A 27,813-nucleotide genomic window follows, 5' to 3' on the forward strand; every position below is an offset into this window, starting at 1 on the left:
GCAAACTTCGTACAGACAGCACCCGTAGTCAGGATCAAACCCGGGTCTCTGGCGCTGTAAGGCAGCAACTCTACCGCTGCAACACCGTACCGCCCTTGAAGGGCAGTTTCTTCAATGCCAAAGGCTGAGAAATTGGCAACCATATGTTTTGGGAAGAAATCATGGTTTGGGTAACAGATTTACTGGGCATTAAGAATTGCAGCTGGATCATTTTCCCAATTTAGGGTTGTTTCCCTTGTGGCAGTGAAGTTGAAAATAAGATTTGATCGAAGTGGTTTGATCGAATGAGTTTGGCTGTACTAAATAGAGAAAAACTTTAGAGGCACAGCACAGAAACGGGCCATTTGGCCCACCAAGTCTGCAATGAGCAGCAATCACCCCATACACCAGCACTATCTTGCACATTAGGGACAATTTTTAATGCCAATTATTCTACAAACCTGTATGTCTTTGGAATATGGGAGGAAACTGGAGCACCCGAGAAAAATTCACATGGTCACAGGGAGAACGTTCAAACTCCACACAGATGGTATACGTAATCAGGATCGAATCTGGGCCTCTGGCGCTGCAAGGCCGAACTTCTACCGCTGCGCCACTGTCGCCCACTCACAAACTGTTTCCATGAATAGAAGGGTTGATAAACCAAGGAGACTGGCATGAGTAATAACTGTTCTAAATGGTTAGGATTCAGAGTGAGGATATGGGATACTAATTTAGTTGTAATCTTCAGAAGGAATTGGCTAAATATTTGCAAAGTAAATCAGGATGTGGACAGAGTGGCAGAACTGGCACAATGCATTGCCCAGCATTGAGCTGGCATAGATATTATTGAATGACTGCCACCCTCCCCGAACCAGATACTCTAGTTCTCGCATAATCTCTTGCGTGACTGGGGCAAGGAAAGATTTAAGTATGCCGTTCATTCCCTAATTTTAAATGAAGATTCCTTTTGCCCCATTTGGAGAACATTGCTGAATTTCTAGGAGAAAACTGCTGTATTGTAATGTTAGTAACATTATAATAAGCCTAAAATGACATTATAATAATCTGAAGCAGGGTCCCAGCCCGAAACATCACCTATCTATTTTCTCCAGAGATGCTGCCTGACCCCCTCAGTTACTCCAACATTTTGTGTCTGTCTTTGGTTTAAAGCAGCATTTGCTGTTCTGTTTTATTACATTATAATAACTTTAATACAGCAAAGCATTAAGGTAAGCTATTCAAGATTAACTATACTGATGCATCATGATCATGTTGTGGATGATGTTTTTGAAATGTCTTTTCCCTGAGATTTTCAGTGCAAGATGACGTAGAAATGGCAGTATTAATTTGAAATTGGAATCTCTGAAATCGTGATGCATTGTTTGATGTAATTTTGAACATGAAAACAAATAGCTCCTATTGTAGTAGCATGGCGTTCAGTGAAAACAAATAGCTCCTATTGTAGTAGCATGACGTTCAGTGAAAACAAATAGCTCCTATTGTAGTAGCATGACGTTCAGTGAAAACAAATAGCTCCTATTGTAGTAGCATGACGTTCAGTGGAAAAAAAATGTGTATGAAAAAATAATGGTGTTTTGAACCACTTTTAATCTCTATTACAAACAGTGAGCCCGAAACACTAACTGCATACTTGCATTTTGGGCAGGGACAAATCTCTTTGAACCGCGTGTTATGGCAAAACTCTTTCAATGGTTTTCCAATTGCGTACATGGTTCTTTCACTCGGTTTTCTCTGCTCTTTATCACGTTTTAGTGTTGACTTAGTGTCTAATCCATGTCACTTATCAGGGTGGTGAATCTGTGGAATTCATTGCTACAGACGTCTGTGGAGGCCAAGTCATTGGGTAGTTTCAAAGTGGAGATTGACAGGTTCTTCATTAGTAAGAGCGTCAAATGTTATCGGAGAATAGTTTTGAAGAGGAAAAATAGATCAGCCAAGATCAAATGGCTGAGCAGACTCAATGGGCTGAGTGGCCTAATTCTGCTCCTATGTCTTATGATCTTTACTAGATTTCCTGTTTCGTACATTACATGTAGATGCCAGAAATTGTTACTTCTGTCACAGTGTTGAGCACTTTGGTGTCCGTGCCCAAATATCTTGTTTCACCATCACCTCAGCTCGCTGCTGCTGTTTCTGTCAGACTGGGACAGCCTTGTTATTCCTGTTCCTAATACCAGGACCAGGGAGTCCATCATATGTGGTTCTTTCTCCTCGGACTAATTGGGCATGGTTAAACCTGGCTGTATAAGAAGTCCCTGTCATCTCAGGTTCTGGGTTTTATTAGAACATGCAACCCTGGGCAAGGGGACAGTGCGATGTACTTCCTTAAAAGTGCTTAATGTGCAGGAGAGAACTGCAGATGCTAGTTTAAATCGAAGGTAGGCACAAAATGCTGGAGTAACTCAGCGGGACAGGCAGCATCTCTGGAGGGAAGGAATGGGTGAAGTTTCGTGTCGAGACCCTTCTTCAGACTGATGTCATTGGAGTGGGCGGGACAGATAGAATGTAGTCGGAGACAGTAAGACTGATAGGAGAACTGGGAAGGGGGAGGGGATGGAGAGAGAGAGGGAAAGCAAGGGCTTTTTGATGTTAGAGAAGTCAACATTCATACAACTGGGGTGGAAGCTACCCAAGTGAAATATGAGGTGCTGTTCCTCTAATTTGTGCTGGGCCTCGCTCTGCCAATGGAGGAGGCCCAGGACAGAAAGGTCATATTGGGAATGGGAGGGGGTGTTAAAGTGCTGAGCAACTGGGAGACCAGGTAGGTTAAGGCGGACTGAGCGGAGGTGTTCAGTGAAACGATCGCCGAGCCTGCGCTTGGTCTAGCCGATGTACAGGAGTTGACACCTGGAACAGCGGGTACAGTAGATGAGGTTGGAGGAGGAGCAGGTGAACCGCTGCCTCACCTGGAAAGACTGCCGGTGTCCTTGGATGGAGTCGAGGGCGAAGGTAAAGGGACAGGTGTTGCGTCTCCTGCGGTTGCTGGGGAAAGTATCTGGGGAGGGGGTGGTTTGGGTGGGAAGGGACGAGTTGACCAGGGAGTTGTGGAAGGAACGGTCTCTGCGGGAAGCAGAAAGAGGTGGAGATGGAAAGATGTGGCCAGTAGTGGGATCCTGTTAGAGGTGGCGAAAATGTTGGAGGATTATATGCTGTATGCGACGGCTGATGCGGAGGAAGGTGAGGACAAGGGGGACTCTGTCCTTGTTACGAATGGGGGAAGCAGTAGCGGAGCTGCGGGATATCGAGGAGACCCCAGGGAGAGCCTCATCTATAATGGAAGGCGGGGGGGTATCTCCGTTTCTTAAAGAATGAGTACATCTCCGATGACCTGGTCTAGAACACCTCATCCTTGACACAGATGCAGCGTGGACGGAGGAATTGGGAGTTGGGGATAGTCTTCACAGGAAACAGGGTGGGAAGAGGTGTAGTCTAGGTAGCTATGGGAGTCAGTGGGTTTGTAGTCTAAATAGCTATGTCTATGTCTACAAGGTGAGTTGAGTATATGAGTATAGGTCCTTCTGCAGTTGTACAGGGCCCTAGTGAGACCGCACCTGGAGTACTGTGTGCAGTTTTGGCCTCCAAATTTGAGGAAGGATATTCTTGCTATTGAGGGCGTGCAGCGTAGGTTTACTAGGTTAATTCCCGGAATGGCGGGACTGTCGTATGTTGAAAGACAGGAGCGACTAGGCTTATATACACTGGAATTTAGAAGGATGAGAAGGGATCTTATCGAAACGTATAAGATTATTAAGGGGTTGGACACGTTAGAGGCAGGAAACATGTTCCCAATGTTGGGGGAGTCCAGAACAAGGGGCCACAGTTTAAGAATAAGGGGTAGGCCAATTAGAACTGAGATGAGGAAAAACTTTTTTCAGTCAGAGAGTTGTGAATCTGTGGAATTCTCTGCCTCAGAAGGCAGTGGAGGCCAATTCTCTGAATGCATTCAAGAGAGAGCTAGATAGAGCTCTTAAGGATAGCGGAGTCAGGGGGTATGGGGAGAAGGCAGGAACGGGGTACTGATTGAGAATGATCAAGCATGATCACATTGAATGGCGGTGCTGGCTCGAAGGGCCGAATGGCCTCCTCCTGCACCTATTGTCTATATGAAACAGCTCCTTAAAAGTGGTATTTCCTGTAATTTGTTTTTTAATTTAGCATTTACAAATTTAGCAAAGTAAATGTAGCATTTGCAACATTTTGCTTTAGATTTTATGTTCTAATGTTCAAAATTCATTCTATTCCTGAAATGTGGAAAACTATACGTATTTTAAAAAAAAATATTGTTGCACATATTTTTCGTCTTGGAACAAAAGTTGATACATGTTGGTCAACACTTTAGGCTTTTCTCTGGCAATTCCTCTCAGTTTTGGTAATTTCCATTTTAATGTTTATTTGTCACCTCAATTTTGCCTTTCTAACAGTGATGACTATGTGTACGATGTGTTTTGCATCACCTACATCTTCCTCTTACATTGCAAATAACTGTGACACCACATGGAGCTTTGGTTCTAATTAACTTCTCAATTATTTAAATATAAATGAGAACTATTATACACCAGTGTGACTGCAACTGGGAACTGAATTCTGTTCTTCCACCCCCTGCCATTCTCACACTTTAATCCTGCCCTAGTTTTTCATTTCCCCACATGATCTGAGATTTACTGATATTGTTACATGAACTTTGGCTCGGTGTTCACTTATTTCTTTTTGGAAAAGTAATGTATGCATCTTACTTTTAATCACACACACACTTTTATTTCCATTCCTCCTTGCGTAGCTTTTTACTGCTTTGCCTTTAATCACTTCTAGCCCAATACTTGACAAATTCTCCTGCTGTTTGTGTAAAACATTTTAGAGCAAAGTACAAATGAATCGTAAAAGAAGTAGCTTCAGTGAATTAAATTGGGGTTTTAAGTAGACAAGCATTCGTGAATTAACAAATTAATACAGCCTGAGCATTAGGATCGGACAGACAGGGATTAATTACTATCACCAGAGCCTCAGTCCTTTAGAGCCTGCCTTCTGGGACTGTAGGAATTAAGCAAAGATTAAGGGACTGCTTTGCCGAACACTTGTGCCGTGTCCACCAAGGCCTGCTGGATCTCCCAGTCGTTAACCATTTTCCCTCCCCATCCTGTTCCATCCTGGGCATGCTCCATTGCTAGAGTGCGACCGCACACAAACTGGGAAACAGCACCTCGTATTTTGTTTGGATAGCTTACAACCAGGAAAATGTTCCCAATGTTGGAGGAGTCCAGAACCAGGGGCCACAGTCTTAGAATAAAGGGGAGGCCATTTAAAACTGAGGTGAGAAGGAACTTTTTCACCCAAAGAGTTGTGAATTTGTGGAATTCTCTGCCACAGAGGGCAGTGGACGTCAAATCACTGGATGAATTTAAAAGAGCGTTAGATAGAGCTCTAGGGGCTAGTGGAATCAAGGGGTATGGGGAGAAGTTGGGCACACAGGTTACTGATTGTGGATGATCAGCCATGATCACAATGAATGGCGGTGCTGGCTCAAAGGGCCAAATGGCCTCCTGCACCTATGATCTATGTTTCTAACCTAATGGTATGATCATTGAACTCTCCAATTTTTGATAACTCACCTACAAACAAGACCTCTCTCCCCACCCGCTCACTTTCCTGTTCCCCAGCTGAATGTGCAACCATTTCTCCCTATATTCCCTCCTCTGGTTTCATAATTCGCACCTCTTCTAACCTTATCTCATAATTTATCTTTACTTTTCATCTCTGTTTTTTGTCCAACCAACTACCTATCATAAATACCCCTCATCTCTATCCACCTATCTCTTGCCAAGGTTTGTCCTTCCCCTACGTCTTCTAGTTAGTTTCCTCCTCCTTCTCCTTCAGTCACCACCACCACCACCATATCTGAGGAAGGATCCTGGCTCACCATGACACCTGTCCATGTTATCCAGAGATTCTGCTGCCTGGTTTAATGTTACTCCAACACTTTGTCTTTTTTGTAAACTGCATCTGCAGTTATTTGTGTCTCCCCTGAATAAATCCAAGCTGACTTTGGGAGTAAAGATGACTGGAGGTTGTTAGGTAAATAGAAAAAAAATGGCCCTTCTCACAGCTAGGACAACAGCAAAATAATGAAATGGAATCTCAAGGGTCGAGAGTATTTTATTATCATATGTCTCAAAATGGAACAATAACATTCTCACAAATATTCTCTACATTTGCTTGTGTGATGCATCTGAGGATGTATTGGCGAAATGGGAGTTGAACAAATAAAATCATTTTGTAAAAATTAAGTATGGTCACAATTCACTAATTGGGATGTGGATGGATTAATTGGATTGTTCTCTTGTCTTTCTTTTTGGTGCATTCACATTTTCCCAATGTGTTATCTTGCTTCACATTACTAATGCTACATAATACATTCCAGGATAATTGGAGATACTCTAGTGCATCAGACATCTAGTTTTAGGTGTGAAAAGCCACTCAGTAAAATGTCGCAAACCGGATGATGGAGGAAGAAGTGATTAAAATCATATTTGTGCTTGAAATTGCCAGTCAAGTGGTTGACCAAATGTGAATGAAAAAAAATAGTTCAAATATATTTGTGTTTTGGTGGTATATAAATTTGAGTGAGTGCAAGTAGAGAAGATGTAGATGGAACGTATGTGTGGTCAAGGGTGGGGTGTATAATGCGTCTGGGAATCTCTCTACACCATCTGTCTAACTGCTTCATTGGGAATGTGGGAACTTGCCGTTCAGAATTCTAAACTTGGATGGTCAGCACAGAAACAGAAAAAAATAAACTCTAGTTTCTTTTGTTAAATAGGCAGCTGCCCAAACTCTGTTTCCAATTATTATTAGGCTGAAAGTGACTACTTTGTGAGATTGCATTTCTAAAAGTTTTGCATTTGTTAATTAGAATTGACTTAATTGACTTAACTGGAATTCTGCACAAAGTTTTGTCCGTGTATTGTGATATCAAGATAGAATTTTCCCAAGGATCAGTCACTTTGATTTATTCAGACTAGGGATTAAAAGTACCATTAGCAAATTTGCAGCTGATACAAAGCTGGATGGTAGTGTGAACTGTGAGGAAGATGCTATGAGGTTGCAGGGTGACTTGGACAGGTTGTGTGAGTGGGCGGATGCATGGCAGATGCAGTTTAATGTGGATAAGTGTGAGGTTATCCACTTAGGTGGTAAGATTAGGAAGGCAGAGTATTATCTGAATGGTGGCAAGTTAGGAAAAGGGGACGTATAACGAGATCTGGGTGTCCTAGTGCATCAGTCACTGAAAGGAAGCATGCAAGTACAGCAGGCAGTGAAGAAAGCCAATGGAATGTTGGCCTTCATAACGAGGAGTTGAGTATAGGAGCAAAGAGGTCCTTCTGCTGTTGTACAGGGCCCTAGTGAGACCACACCTGGAGTACTGTGTGCAGTTTTGGTCTCCAAATTTGAGGAAGGATATTTTTGCTATTGAGAGCGTGCAGCGTAGGTTTACTAGGTTAATTCCCGAAATGGCGGGATTGTCATATGTTGAAAGACTGGAGCGACTAGGCTTGTATACACTGGAATTTAGAAGGGTGAGAGGAGATCTTATCGAAACGTATAAGATTATTAAAGGGTTGGACACGTTAGAGGCAGGAAACATGTTCCCAATGTTGGGGGAGACCAGAACAAGGGGCCACAGTTTAAGAATAAAGGGTAGGCCATTTAGAACTGAGATGAGGAAAAGCTTTTTCAGTCAGAGAGTTGTGAATCTGTGGAATTCTCTGCCTCAGAAGGCAGTGGAGGCCAATTCCCTGAATACATTCAAGAGAGAGCTAGATAGAGCTCTTAAGAATAGCGGAGTCAGGAGGTATGGGGAGAAGGCAGGAATGGGGCACTGATTGAGAATGATCAGCCATGATCACATCGAAGGGCCGAATGGCCTCCTCCTGAACCTATTGTCTATTGACTACTACATCCATTGATGGGTCAAGTTTTTTTTACACACTGTTTCTCACATTGCCAAATAAAATAAAATAAGTAGCTTCTTTGAATTCCAGAATGTTGAATATCCTGCTGTTTTTGATTTGGCAGCTATTCTTGGGACTAGTGTTTAAATTTCTCGTCACATTAAATGACATGTTTTATTCTACTTAAAAATTGAAAGGTTTAAACCTGCTGATGCTTGCAATACATAGACATAGAATAGCATCCAAAAGATGATTTTTTGAGTCATAAGGTCATATGATCATCGGTGATAGGAGTAGAATTAGGCCATTCGGCCGATTAAATCATGGTTGATCTATCTCTTCCTCCTAACCCCTTCTTCCCTATAACCCCTAACACCTGTACTAATCAAGAATCTATCTATCTCTGCCTTAAAAATATTCAGTGACTTGGCCTCCCCAGCCTTCTGTGGCAAAGAATTCCACAGATTCACCACCATCTGACTAAAGAAATTTATCCTCAACTCCTTGACAAAGGAACGTTCTTTAATTCTGAAGCTATGACCTCTAGTCCTAAACTCTCCCACTAGTGGAAACATCCTCTCCACATCCACTCTATCCAAGCCTTTCACTTTTCAGTAAGTTTCAATGAAGTCCCCTCCCCCCCTCACATCATCCTTCTCAATGACTGCTTTTGAGTCCTTTCTCCTGACCAGAGCCTGAAATTCTCTTGTCAACCACTGTTCCCAAAACTGCCCAGGAATAATTAGTTAATCTAAATTATCCCTGCTGCATGTGTGGTAGAAGAATCGGCAGAGTGTCAATAGACACGTGTGTGTGACAAGTCAAGTCAAGTCAAGTCTAGTTTATTTGTCACATACACATAAATGTGCAGTGAAATGAAAGATTACCCACAGTCCAACAACAAGAGCAATAAAAATAATCAATAACACACACAATCAAACAAAAAGAAACATCCATCACAGTGAGTCTCCTACAGTCACCTCCTCACTGTGATGGAAGGCCAGAATGTCTTTTCTCTTCCCCTGCCGTCTGCCTTCTCCCGCGGTCAGGCTGTTGAAGTTGCCACGTTCCAGGCCGCGCCGGACGGTGAAAGGTCCGCATGGAGAATTGGGTTTTGTAACCAATTATCAGAAAATGGATTGGCACCAGTAGTTTGTTGAATGTCACAAAAATCAGGACTGGGACCTCGATTTTATTTATACGTTTTTATTTTATTTTTATTGATAACTTGGATGAAGGGCAATTACTGCAACTAGACTTGGTGGTCATATAAAAGATAGGTAGGTCGGCAAATTGTGAGAACCATTTTTTTAGATATTTACAACTCAGAGATTATGTAAAATCACATACGCAAGAATATAGATTTAGAGGCCCAGGAATTCTTGATGAACGCTTGAACCGTCACTACAATACAAATAAATTAATATCTTATATTTATAACACTCTTTTAGATACTGACATTCCGTCGTCAGAATCATTTAGACGAGCATGGGAGGACGAATTGGCTCAACCCATAATGCAAGACATATGGGATGAAAGTTTACAACACATACATCAATGCTCGTTAAACACTAGACACTCATTAATACAATTTAAAATATTACACAGACTACATTATTCGAAGACAAAATTAAACAGGATCTTCCCAAGTATCTCTCCTATTTGTGATAAATGTCAATTTCAAGAAGTCAATTTAACTCACACTTTTGTGACTTATAATAATAATAATAATAATAATAATAATAATATTCATTTATTGTCATTGCAACGAGTACAACGAAATTAAAAAATAGCCAATCCTGACGGTGCGTACAAACATATATGCAATAAATGCAAAAACAAATAAATACATAAATACAATTAAATACAATTATATTAAGTACAAGATTTTTTAACGGTGTTGCCTAGTGCAAAGGTAGTGTTCAGTTCTCGTATGGCCCTGGGGTAAAAACTGTTCTTAAGTCTGTTTGTTCGGGATTTGATCGACCTGAAACGTCGACCAGAGGGCAGATGAACAAACAGACGGTGGCCGGGGTGGGATGGATCTTTTATTATTTTGCCTGCTCTACTGAGGCAGCGTAGTCTGAACAGGTGCTCCAGGGAGGGCAGTGAGCAGCCGATGATCTTCTGGGCCGTCGTGATGACCCTCTGAAGGGCCTTCCTGTCCTTTTCTGAGCAGCTGGCATACCATGTGGTTATACAGTATGCCAGCACACTCTCGATGGAGCAGCGATAGAAGGACAACATGAGCTTCTCCTGCAGGTTGGTTTTCCTGAGGATCCTCAGGAAGTGGAGTCTCTGCTGTGCCTTCTTTACTGTGGTGATGGTGTTGGTAGACCAGGTAAGATCCTCTGCGATGTGCGTACCCAGGAACCTGAAAGCTGGTACCCTTTCCACACAGACCCCATTGATGTAGAGTGGGTCGTAATCTCCACTGGTTTTTCTAAAGTCAATTATAAGTTCCTTTGTTTTGGAGGAGTTCAGGACCAGATTGTTCACTGAACACCATGCTGCCAGCCTTTGGATTTCATCCCTATAGGCTGTCTCATCTCCTTCTGAGATGAGTCCAACCACAGTCGTGTCATCCGCGAACTTGATGATGGTGTTGGTGGGATGGGTGGGGGCGCAGTCGTGAGTGTAGAGGGAGTAAAGGATGGGGCTCAACACACAGCCCTGTGGTGAGCCGGTGCTCAGTGTAATGGTGGAGGAGAGGTGAGGGCCTATTTTGACGGTCTGGGGGCGGTTGGTCAGGAAGTCCTTGATCCATTGGCAGATGGTTTGGGAAAATCCAAGGTCGGAAAGTTTGGTGACCAGTCTGCTCGGGATGACCGTGTTAAAGGCAGAGCTGAAGTCGAGGAAGAGCATCCTCACATAGCTCCCCTGGTGTTCAAGGTGGGTCAGTGCAGTGTGAAGAGCAGTGTCGATGGCATCCCCTGTAGACCTATTTGCTCTGTAGGCAAACTGGTGTGGGTCGAAGGTGGGTGGGAGGCTGGCTTTGATGTGCTGCAGGACCAGTCTCTCGAAGCACTTTGTGATGACCGGTGTGAGTGCTACCGGACGGTAGTCGTTAAGACCGCTGATGACAGACTTTTTCGGCAGTGGGATGATTGTGGCGGACTTCAGGCAGGGAGGGATGGTGGATTTTAAAAGGGACAGGTTGAAGATTTTTGTGAAGACCTCAGATAATTGGTCTGCACATTCCCTCAGCACTCTGCCCGTCACACCATCGGGGCCTGCAGCTTTCCTGGGATTCACTGCTCTGAGCACGCGCTTAACATCATACTCCTGCACAGTGAAGGTGTTGCTGTCAGGTGCTGGAGAGGGTGTTATGTCTGCCACTGTAGCTTTCACCTCGAAACGAGCAAAGAAACAGTTAAGTTCCTCTGCCAGCGAGGCGTCGCCGTCGGCAGTCGTGCGGTTGCTGGTCTTGTAGTTGGTGATGTGCTGGATGCCTTGCCATACCCGCCGTGGGTCATTGTTGGAAAAGTGGTCCTCAATCTTCCTCTTGTAGGACGCTTTGGCATCCTTGATGCCTCTCTTCAGGTTGGTTCTAGCAGCACTGTATAGAGCTCTATCACTAGACCTGAAGGCGGTGTTACGGTCCTTGAGGAGAGACCTGACATCCTTTGTCATCCAGGGTTTTTGATTGGGATACAACCGGATGCGTTTGTCGACGGTGACATTGTCAACACAGTTTTTGATGTAGCAAAGTACAGTTGATGTGTACTCCTCCAAGTCATGATCCTCAAAAATATCCCAGTTGGTCCTTTCGAAGCAATCCTGCAGCTGCGAGGAAGCTCCTTCAGGCCATGTCTTAACAGTCTTTATGGTGACTGGAGCTTTCCTCCTGAGTGGGGTGTATGCTGGAGTTAGGAATATGGACAGGTGATCTGACTGCCCCAGGTGTGGTAGTGGTGCTGACCTGAAACCCTTCTTAATATTTGAGTAAACCTTGTCTAGTGTGTTTTTCCCCCTGGTAGCACATCTTATGTGTTGTTCAAGTTTCGGGAGAACTGACTTTAGGTCTGCATGGTTGAAGTCCCCGGCTATGATGTGGGCTGCTTCTGGATATGTGCTCTGTTGTGAGTTTATTGCACCGAGCAGGTAGCCTAAAGCTGTGCTAGCGTTAGCATTCGGTGGGATGTAGACTGCTGTTACTATAACCCCTGTAAATTCGCGAGGAAGGTAAAAAGGCCTGCATTTAACTGTTAGGGACTCCAGATCAGGAGAACAGTGGCTATCTATGATTTGGATGTTAGTGCACCAGCTGTTGTGCACGTAAATGCATAACCCCCCCCCCCCTTGCTCTTACCGGAGTCGATGTTTCTGTCCCAACGAAACGCTGTACGCCCGGCTAGCTCAATGGCTCCGTCTGGGATAAGTGGATGAAGCCATGTCTCTGTTACTAAGAGAATGCAACAGTCCTCCACGAGTTTGTTTGCTGATATCTGTAGTTTTAGTTTGTCCATTTTGTTGATGATGGATCTGGCGTTGGTGAGAAACATGCTGGGTAGCGGTGGTTTGTGTGGCTGTCTCTTTAGCTTGGCAAGTATACCGGACCGGCATCCTCGCTTTTGCTTCCTGTTTCTCCTCCGCCTGCGACGCCTGTTCGTGCCGACAACTATCCACGGAGCGCCCGGTGTCCTGGCTATCTCTTCCGGTATATTTCGCGGGTGTGGAAATTCGCGCACAAGGTCCCGATTGCACTGGAATCCTATGAACAGAAGATCCTTTCGGTTGTAGGTAGGATTTGCCTGATTTTCCTGATTTTCCTGACTAAATTTGACTAACAGACATAACACAGATAACACACATAAAACGCACCGAAAGGGAGAGCTGTGAGCCGCTGCGTCCGTGCGCGCCGCCATCTTGTAGACTTGTACAAATATGCAAAAATTTTGGATCGATATTTTTAAAATAATTTCCAAAGTTATCGATAACCAACTGGATTTAGATCCAAAATTAATAATTTTAGGATTATCAGAACACATTACAAACTTTACGTTAAGTCAGAGACGCTTTCTTGACTACAGTTTAATAACTGCGAAAAAATTAATACTTAAATTTTGGGAAAAAACAGTAACCCCCACAACTAAAATGTGGATTACGGAAATGACCGAGACCTTGCATTTGGAAAAAATAAGGTTTGCCTTAATTGACAAACCAGATCTATTTTTTTTAAATATGGTCTCCATTTATTGAATTTTTAAAAAAGTAAATGGGTTTGTCACAAAACTAAAATTTAAAACTAAAGTTAAAACTTGAATTTAGGGTTGGATGTACAACTATACTCACTAACTCCCGGATCTATCCCCATAATTTTTATGTTTGTAATTCTCTTTTTTCTTTGCTTTCTCTCTATTAGTTTAGTCTTTTTTTTTCAGTCTCTTTTCATCTTTATTTTTTCTTTAAAAATTTAAAATTGAAGCTATGTAAGAACTCTATAACCAGTTTGTCGATTATTATTATTTGTACATATGCTTTAAAAATTTTATTTAAAAAGAAATTTAATTAAAAAAATAAATAAATAAAAAATTGTGAGAACCAAAGGCCTGTAAAGGGATTTGGGATTTGGATGGGTTTGGTTACTAGGCAAGAAGGTAATATGCGTGCGTGTGTGAGAGAATGGGCTATGGAGAAATAAGTGGGGAATTCATTAGCTCTGAGAACTTCTGTAGTCTCAATGGACTGAAGGGCTTTGTTGCCCTAAGAAAATGTGAAGTTTTACAACATTTATATAAATCCCACTCCTTGGTGGAAATTCTTTTAGTATCCAGGACATGCGATGCGGTGTTTTGTGGAAGCTTATTTCTCCACTGTAATCATCGCCAATGCCATGCATTCTCAGATGGATCGTAATTCCTTAATGGTATAATCTGCTCTAAAACCCTGTGGTGTGATAACTTGTTTTAAGTACTTTGAGCAAAATAAAACTAATGCTAAATTGAAACTAATGATAATTAAAATAATCAGACAACTGAATACTGTATACATTAGGATTAATTTCATTGTGCACAGTTGAGGTCAAAATCTATAGTTTGCCTCTGCATTACCGTTGGATGCATCAGCCATATGGTGCCACACTAATACATTTTTAATATGGTTTGATTTTGAAGTGACTTTTAAACTGGCCTTCAGTCCAACTCACCCATCCCAACCAAGATGCCCATCTTAGATGCTATTTGTTACATTAGGCCCATATCCCTTGACCATAATCTCTGGCAGCTCGTTCCATATACCCAACACCCTACGAGTGGAAAAGGTTGCCCCTCTGCTTCCTATTAAATCTTCCCCCTCTCACCTTAAATCTGTGCACTCTTGTTGTTTCCCCTCCCCTGGGAAAAATACAGTGTATTCACCCTATCTATTCCCTTCATGATTTTACACCTCAAAAGGGGTCACACCTCAGTCTCCTGCTCTCCAAGGAATAAATCCCTAGTCTGCCCTGCCTCTCCTGATAACTCTGGGGATGTATTCACATTAATGCATTTTAAGATGGCCATTAACTTTGGTTATTTGTTAAAACATAAATCTATATATATATATATATATATAGATTTATGTTTTAACAAATAACCAAAATATACAAGATGAGAGTTTTAGCAATATATATATATATATATATATATTGCTAAAACTCTCATCTTGTATATTTGTCAGTTTGTGCGTACCCAAAATTCAGTCGAAACGGTACACGATAGCGCAACAATATTAGGCCCACCTTATTCACCATTGGCCTGCGGTTCAAACGGTTGTTATATTTTAAAAGTTATTCACCTTTTAAACTTTAATAAATCACTTTTTAAACTTTAATAAATTTGATTGGCTCTACCATTTCCCCCCCTATGTGGGGTCCGGCGCGTCCTGATTTGCTCCTGCCGCTCCCCTCCCTCGTGGGGTCGATTGGTTGGCTCCGACCTTCCGCTCAACGCCTGATCGGTCGGTCGCTGTTCCGGGTCCCAGGTGGGGGGAACGTCGCCGCCGAGCTGCCGCTTCAGGAGAGGTTTGCACGGGTCGCTCTGGTCGCCCGGGGCCGAGGTGAGTGGCTCCCTCTCCCCTTTCTTCTCCCCCCTCGCCCAGCCCCGGGGAAACTCCGCGGCCAGCAACTGATCCACAGGTCGTCAGTTGGGGGAGGGTTGCCAGGCCTGCAGGAGAGGTTTGGACGGAGGGTTGCTGGTCCCCCAGGAGAGGTTTGCACCCAATGGGTCCACGCCCGTCTAGTATTCTTTTAAAAATGACCTGTCTCCTGTGACTCCTCACATTGAGGACCATCTTGATTTACAAGGGTATCTTTCTTCTTCCTGGCCACGTTTTTACACCTAATACACGTATGGGATCTCTTGGAAATTTCCTTTACCTTGTCTGCCAGATCCTTCTCATGCCCTCATTGTTCTCTTGTGCACACCTACACCTGTACTCATGGAGGGATTTGCTCGATCCCATCTGCCTGGACCTGATATATGACTCCTTTCTCCTGAACAGAGCCTCAAATTCTGTTGTCAGCCACGATTCCCTAAGCTGGCCAGCCTTGTACACTTTGATCACTCTTAATATTTCTCCATAACTATTCTAAACAAATAGAATTATGCTCACTGATGCCAAAGTTCCCCAACTGAAACTGCAATCACTTGCCCTAACTCATTCCCAAAGAGGAAGTCAATTATTGTGCCTCTCTCGTGGGCCTATTAGATATTGATTAAGAAAGCTTTCTTGGACTTGTTTAACAAATTCAACTCCATCCAAATTCTTTACACTGGGAGTAACCCAGTCAATATTAGGGAGGTTAAAATCTCCCGCTAATACTACACGGATTATTCTTAACAGCTATCTGTGATCGCTATGCACATCTGCTTAAAAGTAATGCCTTCGAACTGTTCCCAAATGTGTGTACCATTCACCAGTTTTAATGAGTTTGTAAATTTCCATTGTGGTTAGTCATAAAAATGTTTCACATTTGCCATTGTGTGTCTGTGATTCAAGCTACCTGGCATATGTCATTATTGTGTGCATTATCATTAATATTTTATGGCCTGCTTTTATCTACACATTCTAAGCTTCCCAATTTTAAAACACTTTAAGATAACTCAATTCCAGCTGCCGCTTCTACTTTCTCCCTTAAAATATAATGTAACTGCATTGAATATGTATAACTGTTATGTTGAATTTTAAATGTGTATTATCAAATCTTTATCAGAAAGAGGCATCATTATCCATTCCTACTTCAAAAATTTATTCTGACAGTGGGCAAGAAAGGCAAATAGATTTTCTGCTTCACGGATAAAAATTTGTTCAGATAGTATTTATTATCGTAGTGCTTATGCCCTCGATTTATTTTGCAGCCCATTATTTGTGACGTGGAAGATTGGCCGTGATAAACGGTTGCGAGGATGCATAGGTACATTTTCTGCCATGAACTTGCATTCAGGACTCAGGGAGTACACTCTTACCAGGTGAGTTCTGCAGAGTTTTTCTTGCATTCTTTCTGTATTATTTCAACATGAGTGCTTTCAAACGGTACATTGGTCCAAAGCTATTTTCTGCCTTGTGTTTCAAAGGAAATTAATCAGATAGTTGATCATTTCGGTAGTCCAAGTGATATTTAAATTATATATTAATATACGGCAGGGGTCTGCCACCTGGGCATTTTGAGCCTATTTTCCTTTGTGGAAACTGGCCCTTCGGCCCACCTAGTCTGCGCTAACCAGCGATTGCCCTGTACATTAGCACTATCTTACACACTAGGGGAAACGTACAATTTTACTGAAGCCAATTAACCTACAAACCTGTACGTCTTTAGAGTATGGGAGGAAACCGGAGTGCCCAGAGAAAATCCACGCGGTCACAGGGTAAACATACAACTCTGTACAGACAGCACCCGTAGTCGGGATTGAACCCGGGTCTCTGGCACTGTGAGGCAGCAACTCTAGCTGTGCCACTCTGCTGCCCATAATTGGTTGGCACGAATGCAAATGGTTGTGTTTTTTTTGCCAATGGCACTTCACAGTTGGAGTTTACTTAAGATTTTCGGTGAGACAATTATAGTACTGAAATTCGAGCTGCATTGTTCTTTAAAAGTGCACAATTTAGTAGGTATCTTCGGCCATGAAGAAAAGGCATGTGCCTAAAACTTTGTTCGGAAAGGAAGCTAAATTGTGCTGTGTTCATGCACAATTTTTCTTATATTCGTTTATTAAGGGAATGAACACGCATCATTTCTGGTCAGGGCCCTTCAGACTGACAACTGATGTCGTCTGTCCTGTCTGAAAAAGGGTCCCAACCTGAAACGTCTGTCCATTCCCTCCACAGATGCTGCCCGACCTGCTGATATCCTCCAGCACTCCGTGTTTGCTCAATATTCCAGTATCTGCAGTTCCTTGTGATTACTTTCACGGTGAAGTCTACTGCCAAACCTTTCTAGGAATAAAGACAGGAAGCCGGAGTTGTTCGTATTTCTTGCATGTATCCTCTTGCAGCGCATGTTGATTCAGTTTTTTTAAAAATGGGGCTTTGGGCAAATTGAGCTAGATTCAACCCACTACCACTACTCTTAATCGGACTAGATGCAGAGTGGCCAGCCACTTACGGGCTTTTCAACAAAGTATAGCCAGGCTTGGGTGACATACCACTGAAGCTGGCCACGGAATGGCAAAACACAGTTTTTGAAAGGCGGAGGCATTTTTAGATTTTATATATATCTAACAATGGTGTCTGGTGCTGGTCTGATTTGCATGGAGTGGGAGAGGCAGATTCCTCTGCATTGTCCTGTGGATTTCCAGTGTGTCCAGCTTCCACTATTGCCCTGCAGCCCAGCCACAGAGCCTCGAGTCCAGTGCCAGTTGCGCATGCCAGCTTCTTTTCTTCATTATTTCCTGGACTTGCAACGGGTTCAGTTGGTCTGAAACGTGCCTAGTTGACTGCAGCTGAATGCCAGCGCAGTTTCTTTGAGGAATTAACGTCAGCACCAACTGACCCCAAAGCAACCCCTTTTTGTTTGAGAACATGGGAACGAAAATTAATATATTACGAATATTTTTAGAAACTTGAAAGATGGACTTGAAAGTGATTTGCTTCATTAATATCCAATTTTGATTGATGGAATAGGACCAGGCACTGTAAACGGGATCAGCTTAGATGGGCTGTCTTGGTCGGCATGGATGAGTTGGGTCAAAAGGTTAATTGTCGTGCTGTATGACTGGACTATTTAATAATATTTGCCCTTGTTACTGAAATATACTATTTCATCAGATAAGAACAAGATATTTGTACCAAGTACCTAATGACGAGTTAAATCGATTGCAGAGGTCATTAGGCATCTATTAAGGATCCATAAATTGAGATGAAAATGGAATTCTAGTGCCAGCGATTTGTTTTCTTTGAATTGCATATTCATTGAAGTATCCCCACATCATCTCTAAAGGAAATTAGTTGTTATCATTAAAGTCTGGGTGTGATAGTTGCACATACATGCCAAGGATAAATGCTTAAAAATTGAAAATATCCTGTTGCATGATGGAATCTACATTTCTAAAGAATGTGATTAAAGTCATGTTAGAGTACTCGGTGTGCTGCAGGGCCAGTTTCCATGCTGCATCTCCAAACCAAACCAAAATTAGAATGGAGACTGACTCCCTCCCTCCCCAATCTTTGCACATTCCCCAATCCTTTCCACTTGTCACTTTAATTTCATGTTTCATGTATCTTGTGTTTTATGACTGTTGGCAGATCAATTTCCCTCCTGGGATAAATAAACCTCCATCGTATTGTATCGTAATGAAATGGAACTGCAAATGCTGGTTTATGCCAAAGATAGACACGAATTGCAGGAGTGGCTCAGCAGGTCGGGCAGCATCTCTGGAGAAAATGGATAGATGGTTTCTGGTTGGGACCCTTCATCAGACTGATTGGAGTAGGGAGAGTGGGGGGGAAAATACAAAGGAAAAACAGGATAAATCAGGGCCAACAGCAGATGACCTCGGACAAGGAGGTTCCCTGATAGGCTAGCGATGGATGTGAACCCAAGAGGTATACATCGTTGTAAACAGTGGAATTAGTTAACTGATTTTTTTTTGGGGGGGGGGGGGGGGGAGAGATGGAGGGAAAAGGGTTGGGAGGTGTTTGTAGACGTTACCTAAAATTAGTGAATTTAAAGTTCGCACCACCGGGTTGTAAACTACCCAAGCAAAACTAAATCTAGGCTGTTTTTGTTTGAGAGACTTGTCTGAGCCCATTATGTGTTGCATATTTCTTGTTATAAAATGGCATTGGTATGCAAATGTATGCTCTTCACATGATGCCTGTTGGTGCACAGATAGCTTGAATGGTAGAAAAGTAAATTTCAATTCAAGAGACTTTTGGATCGACACGTTGATGTGGAGGGGTATTATGTGCCGGCAGATAAGAGTTGGTCCTGGCACCTTGTTTGACGCAACATTGTGGGCCAAAAGGGCCTGTTCAAATGCCGTGGTATGTTCTAGTTGTAATCTTCACGCATTATATGAGCAGAATTTCGCTTCATGATTTGCAAATATGCCAAACAGATGAATGTGACTTGAATAACCTGAAATCGTGTACATTGTTCAAGCTTGAGAAACCTTTGTGGAAGTGTGTCAAAGAGAATCAGATTTTGTACCATAAGTTACAGAAAGCGTTTATTCTTGGAATGCAGATGTTTTGTGAATCATCTGGTGCTTGCTTGCATGTCAACTCGTATGTACATCAATTTTTTGCAATCCTTCAGTTCTGTGCTTGAAATAAATATCTCTATTTTTTTGTAGTTGATTCGGTACTTATGGTAATAATTTGCCAGTTTATTGCAGATCATTAAAAATCAGTTAAAATTTTTTTTGAATGAGAACATTTCTTTGATCTAGGCCACTGACACAAGGTGGCTTTCACAGTGGCATTGCAAGATTACTTCCAGTATATGTTTGAATCTGATTTCCACAAAACACTGGTGCCTCTATTTGATCAACTACTGTCAAATTTATCTGGAAACGCCATTGAAAGGAGTTTGAGTTGGCTTCAGACAGCAGCAGTGAAAAATAAAAGACATTTTGTATGACACCCATTTTTTGTATGACGTCATTAGAGCTGCAATCGCGAAAGCTCATTACCGTTTGGTCATCTTGCCTCTGAGGCATTTTTTATTTTGCCGAACGCTATAATTCACTTCCTTTAGTGAAGGCGCTTTTATGTCAAATTTATTAATATCAAATGTATTCATATCATATCATATCATATATATACAGCGCGGAAACAGGCCTTTTCGGCCCACCAAGTCCGCGCCGCCCAGCGATCCCCGCACATTAACACTATCCTACACACACTAGGGACAATTTTTTACATTTACCCAGTCAAATTAACCTACACACCCGTATGTCTTTGGAGTGTGGGAGGAAACCGAAGATCTCGGAGAAAACCCACGCAGGTCACGGGGAGAACGTACAAACTCCTTACAGTACAGCACCCGTAGTCAGGATCGAACCTGAGTCTCCGGCGCTGCATTCGCTGTAAAGCAGCAACTCTACCGCTGCGCTACCGTGCTTTGATTGGAGAAAAAAAATGTTCACAAAAATTGTGAACTTATTATTGGAATGCATTTTGCATCTACAGCAAGTACAGCATTTTGTTTTGATGGTATAATGTTAAAGATAAAATCATTCACAAATTGAGTAAGCCTGGAAGGCTCCTATTGTATAACAAGGAACTGCAGATGTAATATACTGACTTGGCTCTTTCTCTCCAAAATATTCACATAACTGGTTTAAATCAAAGTTAATCTTCTGGGCCATTCTTAGTCATGTGTGTGACCAAAAATGGGAAAAATTGTGGAATACACCTCCTAATTCCGAAAGCATTCCAGGTATATGATTTTGTACTGTATATATGACATGTATTTCGAAGTTTATCAAGTGGCTTATAAAGCCTCAACATTACATCCCTGGGATAGAGGGACTGTCATATGAGGAAAGATTGGAAAGACCAGGCTTGTATTCACTGGAGTTTAGAAGGATGAGAGGGGATCTGAGAGACGTATAAAATTATAAAATGAACTAGACAAGCTAGATGCAGGAAAAAAGTTCCCAATGATGGGGGAGTCCAGAACCAGGGGACACAGTCTAAGAATACAGGGGAGGCCATTTAAAACTGAGGTGAGAAAAAACATTTTCACCCAGAGAGTTGTGAATTTGTGGAATTCTCTGCCACAGAAGGAAGCGGAGGCCAATTTACTGGATGAATTTTTAAAGAGAGTTAGATAGAGCTCGAGGGGCTAGTGGAATCAAGGGATATGGGGAAAAGGCAGGCAAAGGTTACTGATTGTGGATGATCAGCCATGATCACAATGAATGGCGATGCTGGCTCGAAAGGCCAAATGGCCTCCTGCACCTATTTTCTATGTTTCTATCAGTTTTTGTATTTTAGCCCTCTTAAAATAAATGATAGCATTGTATTTGACTTCCTTATTACCGATTTGGTTCAAGGTTCTAGCCTCTGCAGTTGCTCGTGGCTCTACATCATTCTTATGCTATACAATATCCTTTTATTTTCGACAAGGTGATGGCTGTCATTTTGAACGGAGACAAAGAGCCCCAATTTTAAAATAGCCAACTCGAAGGAAATCTTTGCAATGTATTTCAAAAACAGATCTGCAGTGCATCTTGTATAAAATGCAATGTAGACACCCAGCAAGCTGGTCCTGACAGTATACCCCAGAATTGCAACCATGGCCATAAAGGAGAATCGGGACACCAAGCGAACTAACACTGCATCATGTGCAGTTTCTCATCCAGCTGTCGCACCGCCTTCAGCAAGGTGAAGATGTAGGTTATTGGCTTGAGGAAACGTGGTGGAGTACCCGTCCAAGTGATGCCAAAGTGAAGGTGGTCGAGAACATCAAGTTCCAGGGCATAAATTTCACCAACAATTTATTATGGCCCAAGCACACTGAAGCCACAGCCAAGAAAACACACCAGTGCCTCTACGTCCTCAAAGACTACGGAAATTCCCCCAACGATTCTTACCAACCTCTGCAGACTCATTCTATCTAGATGAGTCAGAAATTGGTTAGGCAGCATTTCTGCCCAAGACTGCAAGAAATTGCAGGGAGTTGTGGATGTAGCCCGTCCATCACACAAACCAGCCTCCTGCCACAGCACACCCCCTCCACCCTCACCTCCATACCCCTCAACTCCATCTAGATTTTACGCTTCGAGGAAGCAGCCAAAATAATTAACGACGATTTTCACCTTGGTCATTCCCTCTTCCGTCTCCTGTAAAATCCAGGAGATTGTCAAAGCTCTAAAGCACATACCACCGGATTGAAGAACAGCTGTTTCCCCGCTGTCAGCGGACTACTGAAGGTCACAAGAGCCTGAAATGCAGGCTGAAATACACAACGTAAAGCATAGTCCTAATCTCCCAAGCTATCTCATTGTAAACCTTGCACTTTTTTTCATCATCTGCACTTTCTCTAACTGTAATGTAATAAACTAACACTATATTCACACAGGTATTTTTCTCTTTGCATTATGTGCTGTACTCATGTAATGCTTGACTGTACTCCGAATGATTTGACTGGATAACAAGTAGTTTTTCACTATCGCTACACATGGCAATAATAAACCCGTATCTTCATTTAAAATATGCCACTGTTTCATTGTCATTGGGTCTATACCCTGTGTAATATAAACATTCTATCCAATTCCAATGAGGAAGTACTTTCATTCGAAGGAATGTTTTGGTTCAGTGTTTTATCAATAAATTCTCAAAAATAATTGGAGATATCCATAATTGTCCAGATCATAGAAAATTCTTATCATTCTTTAAAAAAAAATTGTTTCTCCGAGGACTTCTTCCTAACCTATGAACTTCCATGAATATGATTTGTGCTTTTACAATTATAGTAGTTGCTTGTGACACTGGATGTCTCTTTCTCTCAAGCATTGGGACCATGCTGAGGCCGTGAAATGTATGATAGAAACACGGGTCTTTTTACTGTCATGTCAGCATTGTGATACAATGAAATGTGGCTTTACTCGGGTGACAAATATGGTCCGGGATTGCATTTCTCGCCTCTTATAACCAGGCAGCACATCTGCAGTTGTAAATTCCCCTCCCAAAAAAAGAAAATGATTGGCTTAACCAAAGGGACAAAAGATTGCATAGATTTCAAAGTTTTCAAAGATTTTTCTTTTAAACTTTGAATTACTAAAAAAGGAAAGGTGAAAGAGTGCATACGCTTTATTACATCCTTCAAATCACTACTTATGAAATCTTACGCCTTTAATGTTTAAAACTTTCAACTTTGTTTCGATGCTCTTTATAATGGTTGAATGTTTCTGTCGTTTTTCTTTTATTGTTTAGATGTGAACCAAGCGCGCATTTCAGGTGGACTTAAAAATTAACATTAAAGTTGCAAATGCTGCAAAGTCAGTGGTGGGAACACTCAGCAGGTCAGGCAGCATCTGTGAAACATAGAAAATAGGTGCAGGAGTAGGCCATTTGAGCCTGCACTGCCATTCAATATGATCATGGCTGATCATCCAACTCCTGGTATCCTGTACCTGCCTTCTCTCCATACCCCCTGATCCCTTTAGCCACAAGGGCCACATCTAACTCCCTCTTAAATATAGCCAATGAACTGGCCTTAACTACCTTCTGTGGCAGAGAATTCCACAGATTCACCTCTCTCTGTGTGGAAAAAAAACGTTCTCATCTCGGTCCTAAAAGACTTCCCCCTTATCCTTAAACTGTGACCCCTTGTTCTGGACTTCCCCAACATGGGGAACAATCTTCCTACATCTAGCCTGTCCAACCCCTTAAGAATCTTGTAAGTTTCTATGATCCCCCCTCAATCTTCTAAATTCCAGCGAGTACAAGCCGAGTCTATCCAGTCTTTCTTCATATGAAAGTCCTGCCATCCCAGGAATCAATCTGGTGAACCTTCTCTGTACTCCCTCTATGGCAAGAATGTTTTTCCTCAGATCAGGAGACCAAAACTGTACGCAATACTTTAGGAGACCAAAACTGTATGCAATACTTTAGGAGACCAAAACTGTACGCAATAAGTGAAGAGAGAAACAGTTAATGTTTCGGGTCGAAGACGCCTCATCAGAACCGAGAAAGGGAAAATAAGTTTGTTCCTTTTTGGAGAAGGATGGGTAGTACAGGAGGAATATCTATCTGCAAAGAGGTGAGGCTAAGGTTGGCATGGTGATAAGCTATTGATAGATTTATGAAGGCAGCCAGCCAGAGAATACAAAGGGGCCATGCATAAGCTGCAAAATGCTGGTCTGAACCATAGGAAATGGCCAGCAGATTGGACAGTGAGTGCAGAGGATAAAACATGTTACAAATGATTAACATTATAAAATGGCCACTTCTGACACAAGCAAAGAAAACCAGCCAACTGCAATTGTTAGATTTCTGCGGGATAATTGCATGTTCCAGCGTTCTGCGTTTGTAGTAAATAAAATCTCTTAAGCCTCTTCCTTAGTCTCTATTCGACCATTTCACATCAACCCTGTTGCCATCTGCTCCACACAAAAGTAAATGGTCATTCCGCATCCATCGTAGCTTAATCCTTATCTTTAAAAACATCGTTGAAATATTTGTGGATACAAGAAACGCCAGCTGCCATTGTTCTCCAGAGAGGCAGCACGGTGGCGCAGCGGTAGAGTTGCCGCCTTACAGCGCCAGAGACCCGAGTTCCTTCTTGACCACAGGTGCTGTCTGTACGGAGTTTGTACGTTCTCCCCGTGACCTGCGCGGGTTTACTCCGGATGCTCCGGTTTCCTCCCACACTCCAAAGACATACAGGTTTGCAGGTTAACTGGCTTAGTAAAATTGTAAATTGTCCCTAGTGTGTGTAGGATAGTGTTAGTGTGCAGGGATCCCAAGTCGGCAAAGACCCAGTGGGCCGAAGGGCCTGTTTCCACGCTGAATCTATAAACTAAACTAAAAAGATGCTGGTTGAGCCGCTGAGTTACTCCAGCACTTCGTCTGAAATACTCAGTACTTTAAAAATGAGAACCGCTTCCATCAGAGACCTCGTGAGCATAGGGAATCTCTGCTTTGAACCACTACAATTTTCTTTCCCATTAAATTATAATGTCTTAAGTGTGAGGAAACCTGCTTTTTAACATTTGTAATATAGTTTGTCACAGAAACATAGAAAAATAGGTGCAGGAGTAGGCCATTCGGCCCTTTGAGCCAGCACCGCCATTCAATATGATCATGACTGAACATCCAAAATCAGTACCCCGTTCCTGCCTTTTCCCCATATCTTGATTTCTTTAGTCCTAAGAGCTAAATCTAACTCTCTCTTGAAAACATCCAGTGAATTGGCCTCCACTGCCTTCTGTGGCAGAGAGTTCCACAGATTCACAACTCTCTGGGTGAAGAGGATTTTCCTCATCTCAGTCCTAAGTGGCCTACCCCTTATTCTTAAACTGTGGCCCCTGGTTCTGGACTCCCCCAACATCAGGAACATTTTTCATGCATCTAGCCTTTAAGAATTTTATATGTTTCTGTAAGATCCCCTCTCATCCTTCTAAATTCCAGTGAATACAAGCTTAATCTTTCATCATATGTCAGTCCCGCCATCCCGGGGATTAACCTGGTGAACTTATGCTACACTCCCTTAATAGCAATAATGTCCTTCCTCAAATTAGGAGACCAAAATTGCACACAATACTCCAGGTGCGGTCTCACCAGGGCCCTGTACAACTGCAGTAGGACCTCCTTGCTCCTAAACTCAAATCCTTTCATAATGAAGGCAAACATGCCATTAGCTTTCTTCACTACATGCTTACTGTCAGTGACTGATGTACAAGTACTCCCAGGTCTCTTTGCAACTCCCCATTTCCTAATTGACATCATTCAGATAATGTGTAAGAAGTAACTGCAGATGCTAGTTTAAACCGAAGATAGACACAAAAAGCTGGAGTAACTCAGTGGGACAGGCAGCATCTCCGGAGAGAAGGAATGGGTGACGTTTCAGGTCGAGACCCTTCTTCAGACTGGTTAGGGATAAGGGAAATGAGAGATATAGAAGGTGATGTGAAGAGATAAAGGACAATGAATGAAAGACATGCAAAAAAGTAACGATGATAAAGAAAACTGGAAAGCTGTTTGTAAGGTGAAAATGAGAAGCTAATGCGACTTTGGTGGGGGAGGGATAGAGACGAAGGGAATGCCGGGGCTACCTGAAGTGAGAGAAATCAATATTTATATCACTGGACTGTAAGCTGCCCAAGCGAAATATGAAATGCTGTTCCTCCAATTTGCATTTAGCCTCACTCTGACAATGGGGGTGAATCGAGGACAGAAAGGTCAGTGTAGGAATGGGAAGGAGAATTAAAGTATCCAGCAACCGGGAGATCAGGGTGGTTCAGGCGGGCTGAGCGAAGGAGTTCCGCGAAACAATCGCCCAGTCTGCCTTTGGTCTTGTCGATGAATAAGAGTCCACATCTTGAACAACGGATATAGATGAGGTTGGAGGACGTGCAAGTGAACCTCTGCCCAACCTGAAAGGGTTGTCGGGGTCCCTGGACAGAGTCGAGGGAGGAGGTATAGCGACAGGTGTTGCATCTTCTGCGGTTGCAGGGGAAGGCACCTGGGGAGAGGGTGGTTTGGGTGGGAAGGGATGAGTTAACCAGGGAGTTGCGGAGGGAACGGTCTCTGTGGAAGGCGGAAAGGGGTGGAGATGGGAAAATGTGGCTCGTGGTGGGATCCCGTTGGAGGTGGCGGAGATTTTGGAGGATAATGTGTTGTATGCAACGGCTGATGGGGTGGAAGGTGAGGACTAGGGGGACTCTGTCTCAGTTGCGACTACAGGGAGGGGGAGCAAGGGCGGAGCTGCGGGATACCGAGGAGACACGAGTGAGGGCCTCATCTATGATGGGAGAGGGGAACCCCCGTTCCCTAAAGAATGGGGACATCTCGGATGTTCTAGTATGGAACACCTCATCTTAGGCGCAGATGCGGCATAGACGAAGGAATTGAGAGTAGGGGATAGAGTCTTTGCAGGAAACAACTACTAGCACCACTAGCCACATTTTCCCATCTCCACCTCTTTCCGCCTTCCGCAGAGACCGTTCCCTCTGCAACTCCCTAGTTAACTCATCCCTTCCCACCCAAACCACCCCCTCCCCAGGTGCCTTCCCCTGCAACCGCAGAAGATGCAACACCTGTTGCTATACCTAAATAAGGTTGAATAATCAATTCATAAGTTCATGTCATAGGAGCATTCGTCCCATCACGTCTACTCTGCCATTCAATCGTGCTGATCTCTCTTTCCCTCTCAACCCTGTTCTAACGCTTTCTCCCCATAACCGCTGACATCTTAAGTCATTTAAAGGTTATTTCATTTCTTTAGCTAATTGCAGCTGTGTAAGAGGTTTGCCAGAGTATCAACATTTAGCAAATAGGGGTGGCACAGCTGATGGAGATGCTGCCTCACAGCACCAGAGACCTGGATTTCATTCCTGACCTCTGGCACTGTTTGTGTGGAGTCTGCACGTTTTCTCTGTAACCGCGTGGGTTTCATATCATATCATATCATATATCTACAGCCGGAAACAGGCCTTTTCGGTCCTCCAAGTCCGTGCCGCCCAGTGATCCCCGTACATTAACACTATCCTACACCCACTAGGGACAATTTTTACATTTACCCAGCCAATTAACCTACATACCTGTACGTCTTTGGGTACGTTTCCTCTGAGTGTTCCGGTTTCCTCCAACATCCCAAAGACGTGTGGATTTGTAAATGAATTGGACTCTAAACCTTTTGCAAACGTTTAAGCAAGTGGGATAACATAGAACTAGTGTGAACGGGTGATCGATGGTCGGCGTGGGCTGAAGG

General features: G+C 42.9%; 1 protein-coding gene across 1 annotated transcript in view; it reads left to right on the forward strand.

The window, feature by feature from the left end:
* The window catches only part of ammecr1 (AMMECR nuclear protein 1), a 95,632-nt gene that overhangs the window by 30,800 nt on the left and 37,019 nt on the right, over positions 1 to 27,813 (forward strand). The window contains exon 2 of the mRNA XM_078412604.1: positions 16,289 to 16,399. Within this exon, the coding sequence (XP_078268730.1) occupies positions 16,289 to 16,399 (111 nt within the window). The remainder of the gene's footprint in view (positions 1 to 16,288; positions 16,400 to 27,813) is intronic.

The sequence above is a fragment of the Rhinoraja longicauda genome, chromosome 15, assembly GCF_053455715.1.
Source record: "Rhinoraja longicauda isolate Sanriku21f chromosome 15, sRhiLon1.1, whole genome shotgun sequence".
NCBI lineage: Eukaryota > Metazoa > Chordata > Chondrichthyes > Rajiformes > Arhynchobatidae > Rhinoraja > Rhinoraja longicauda.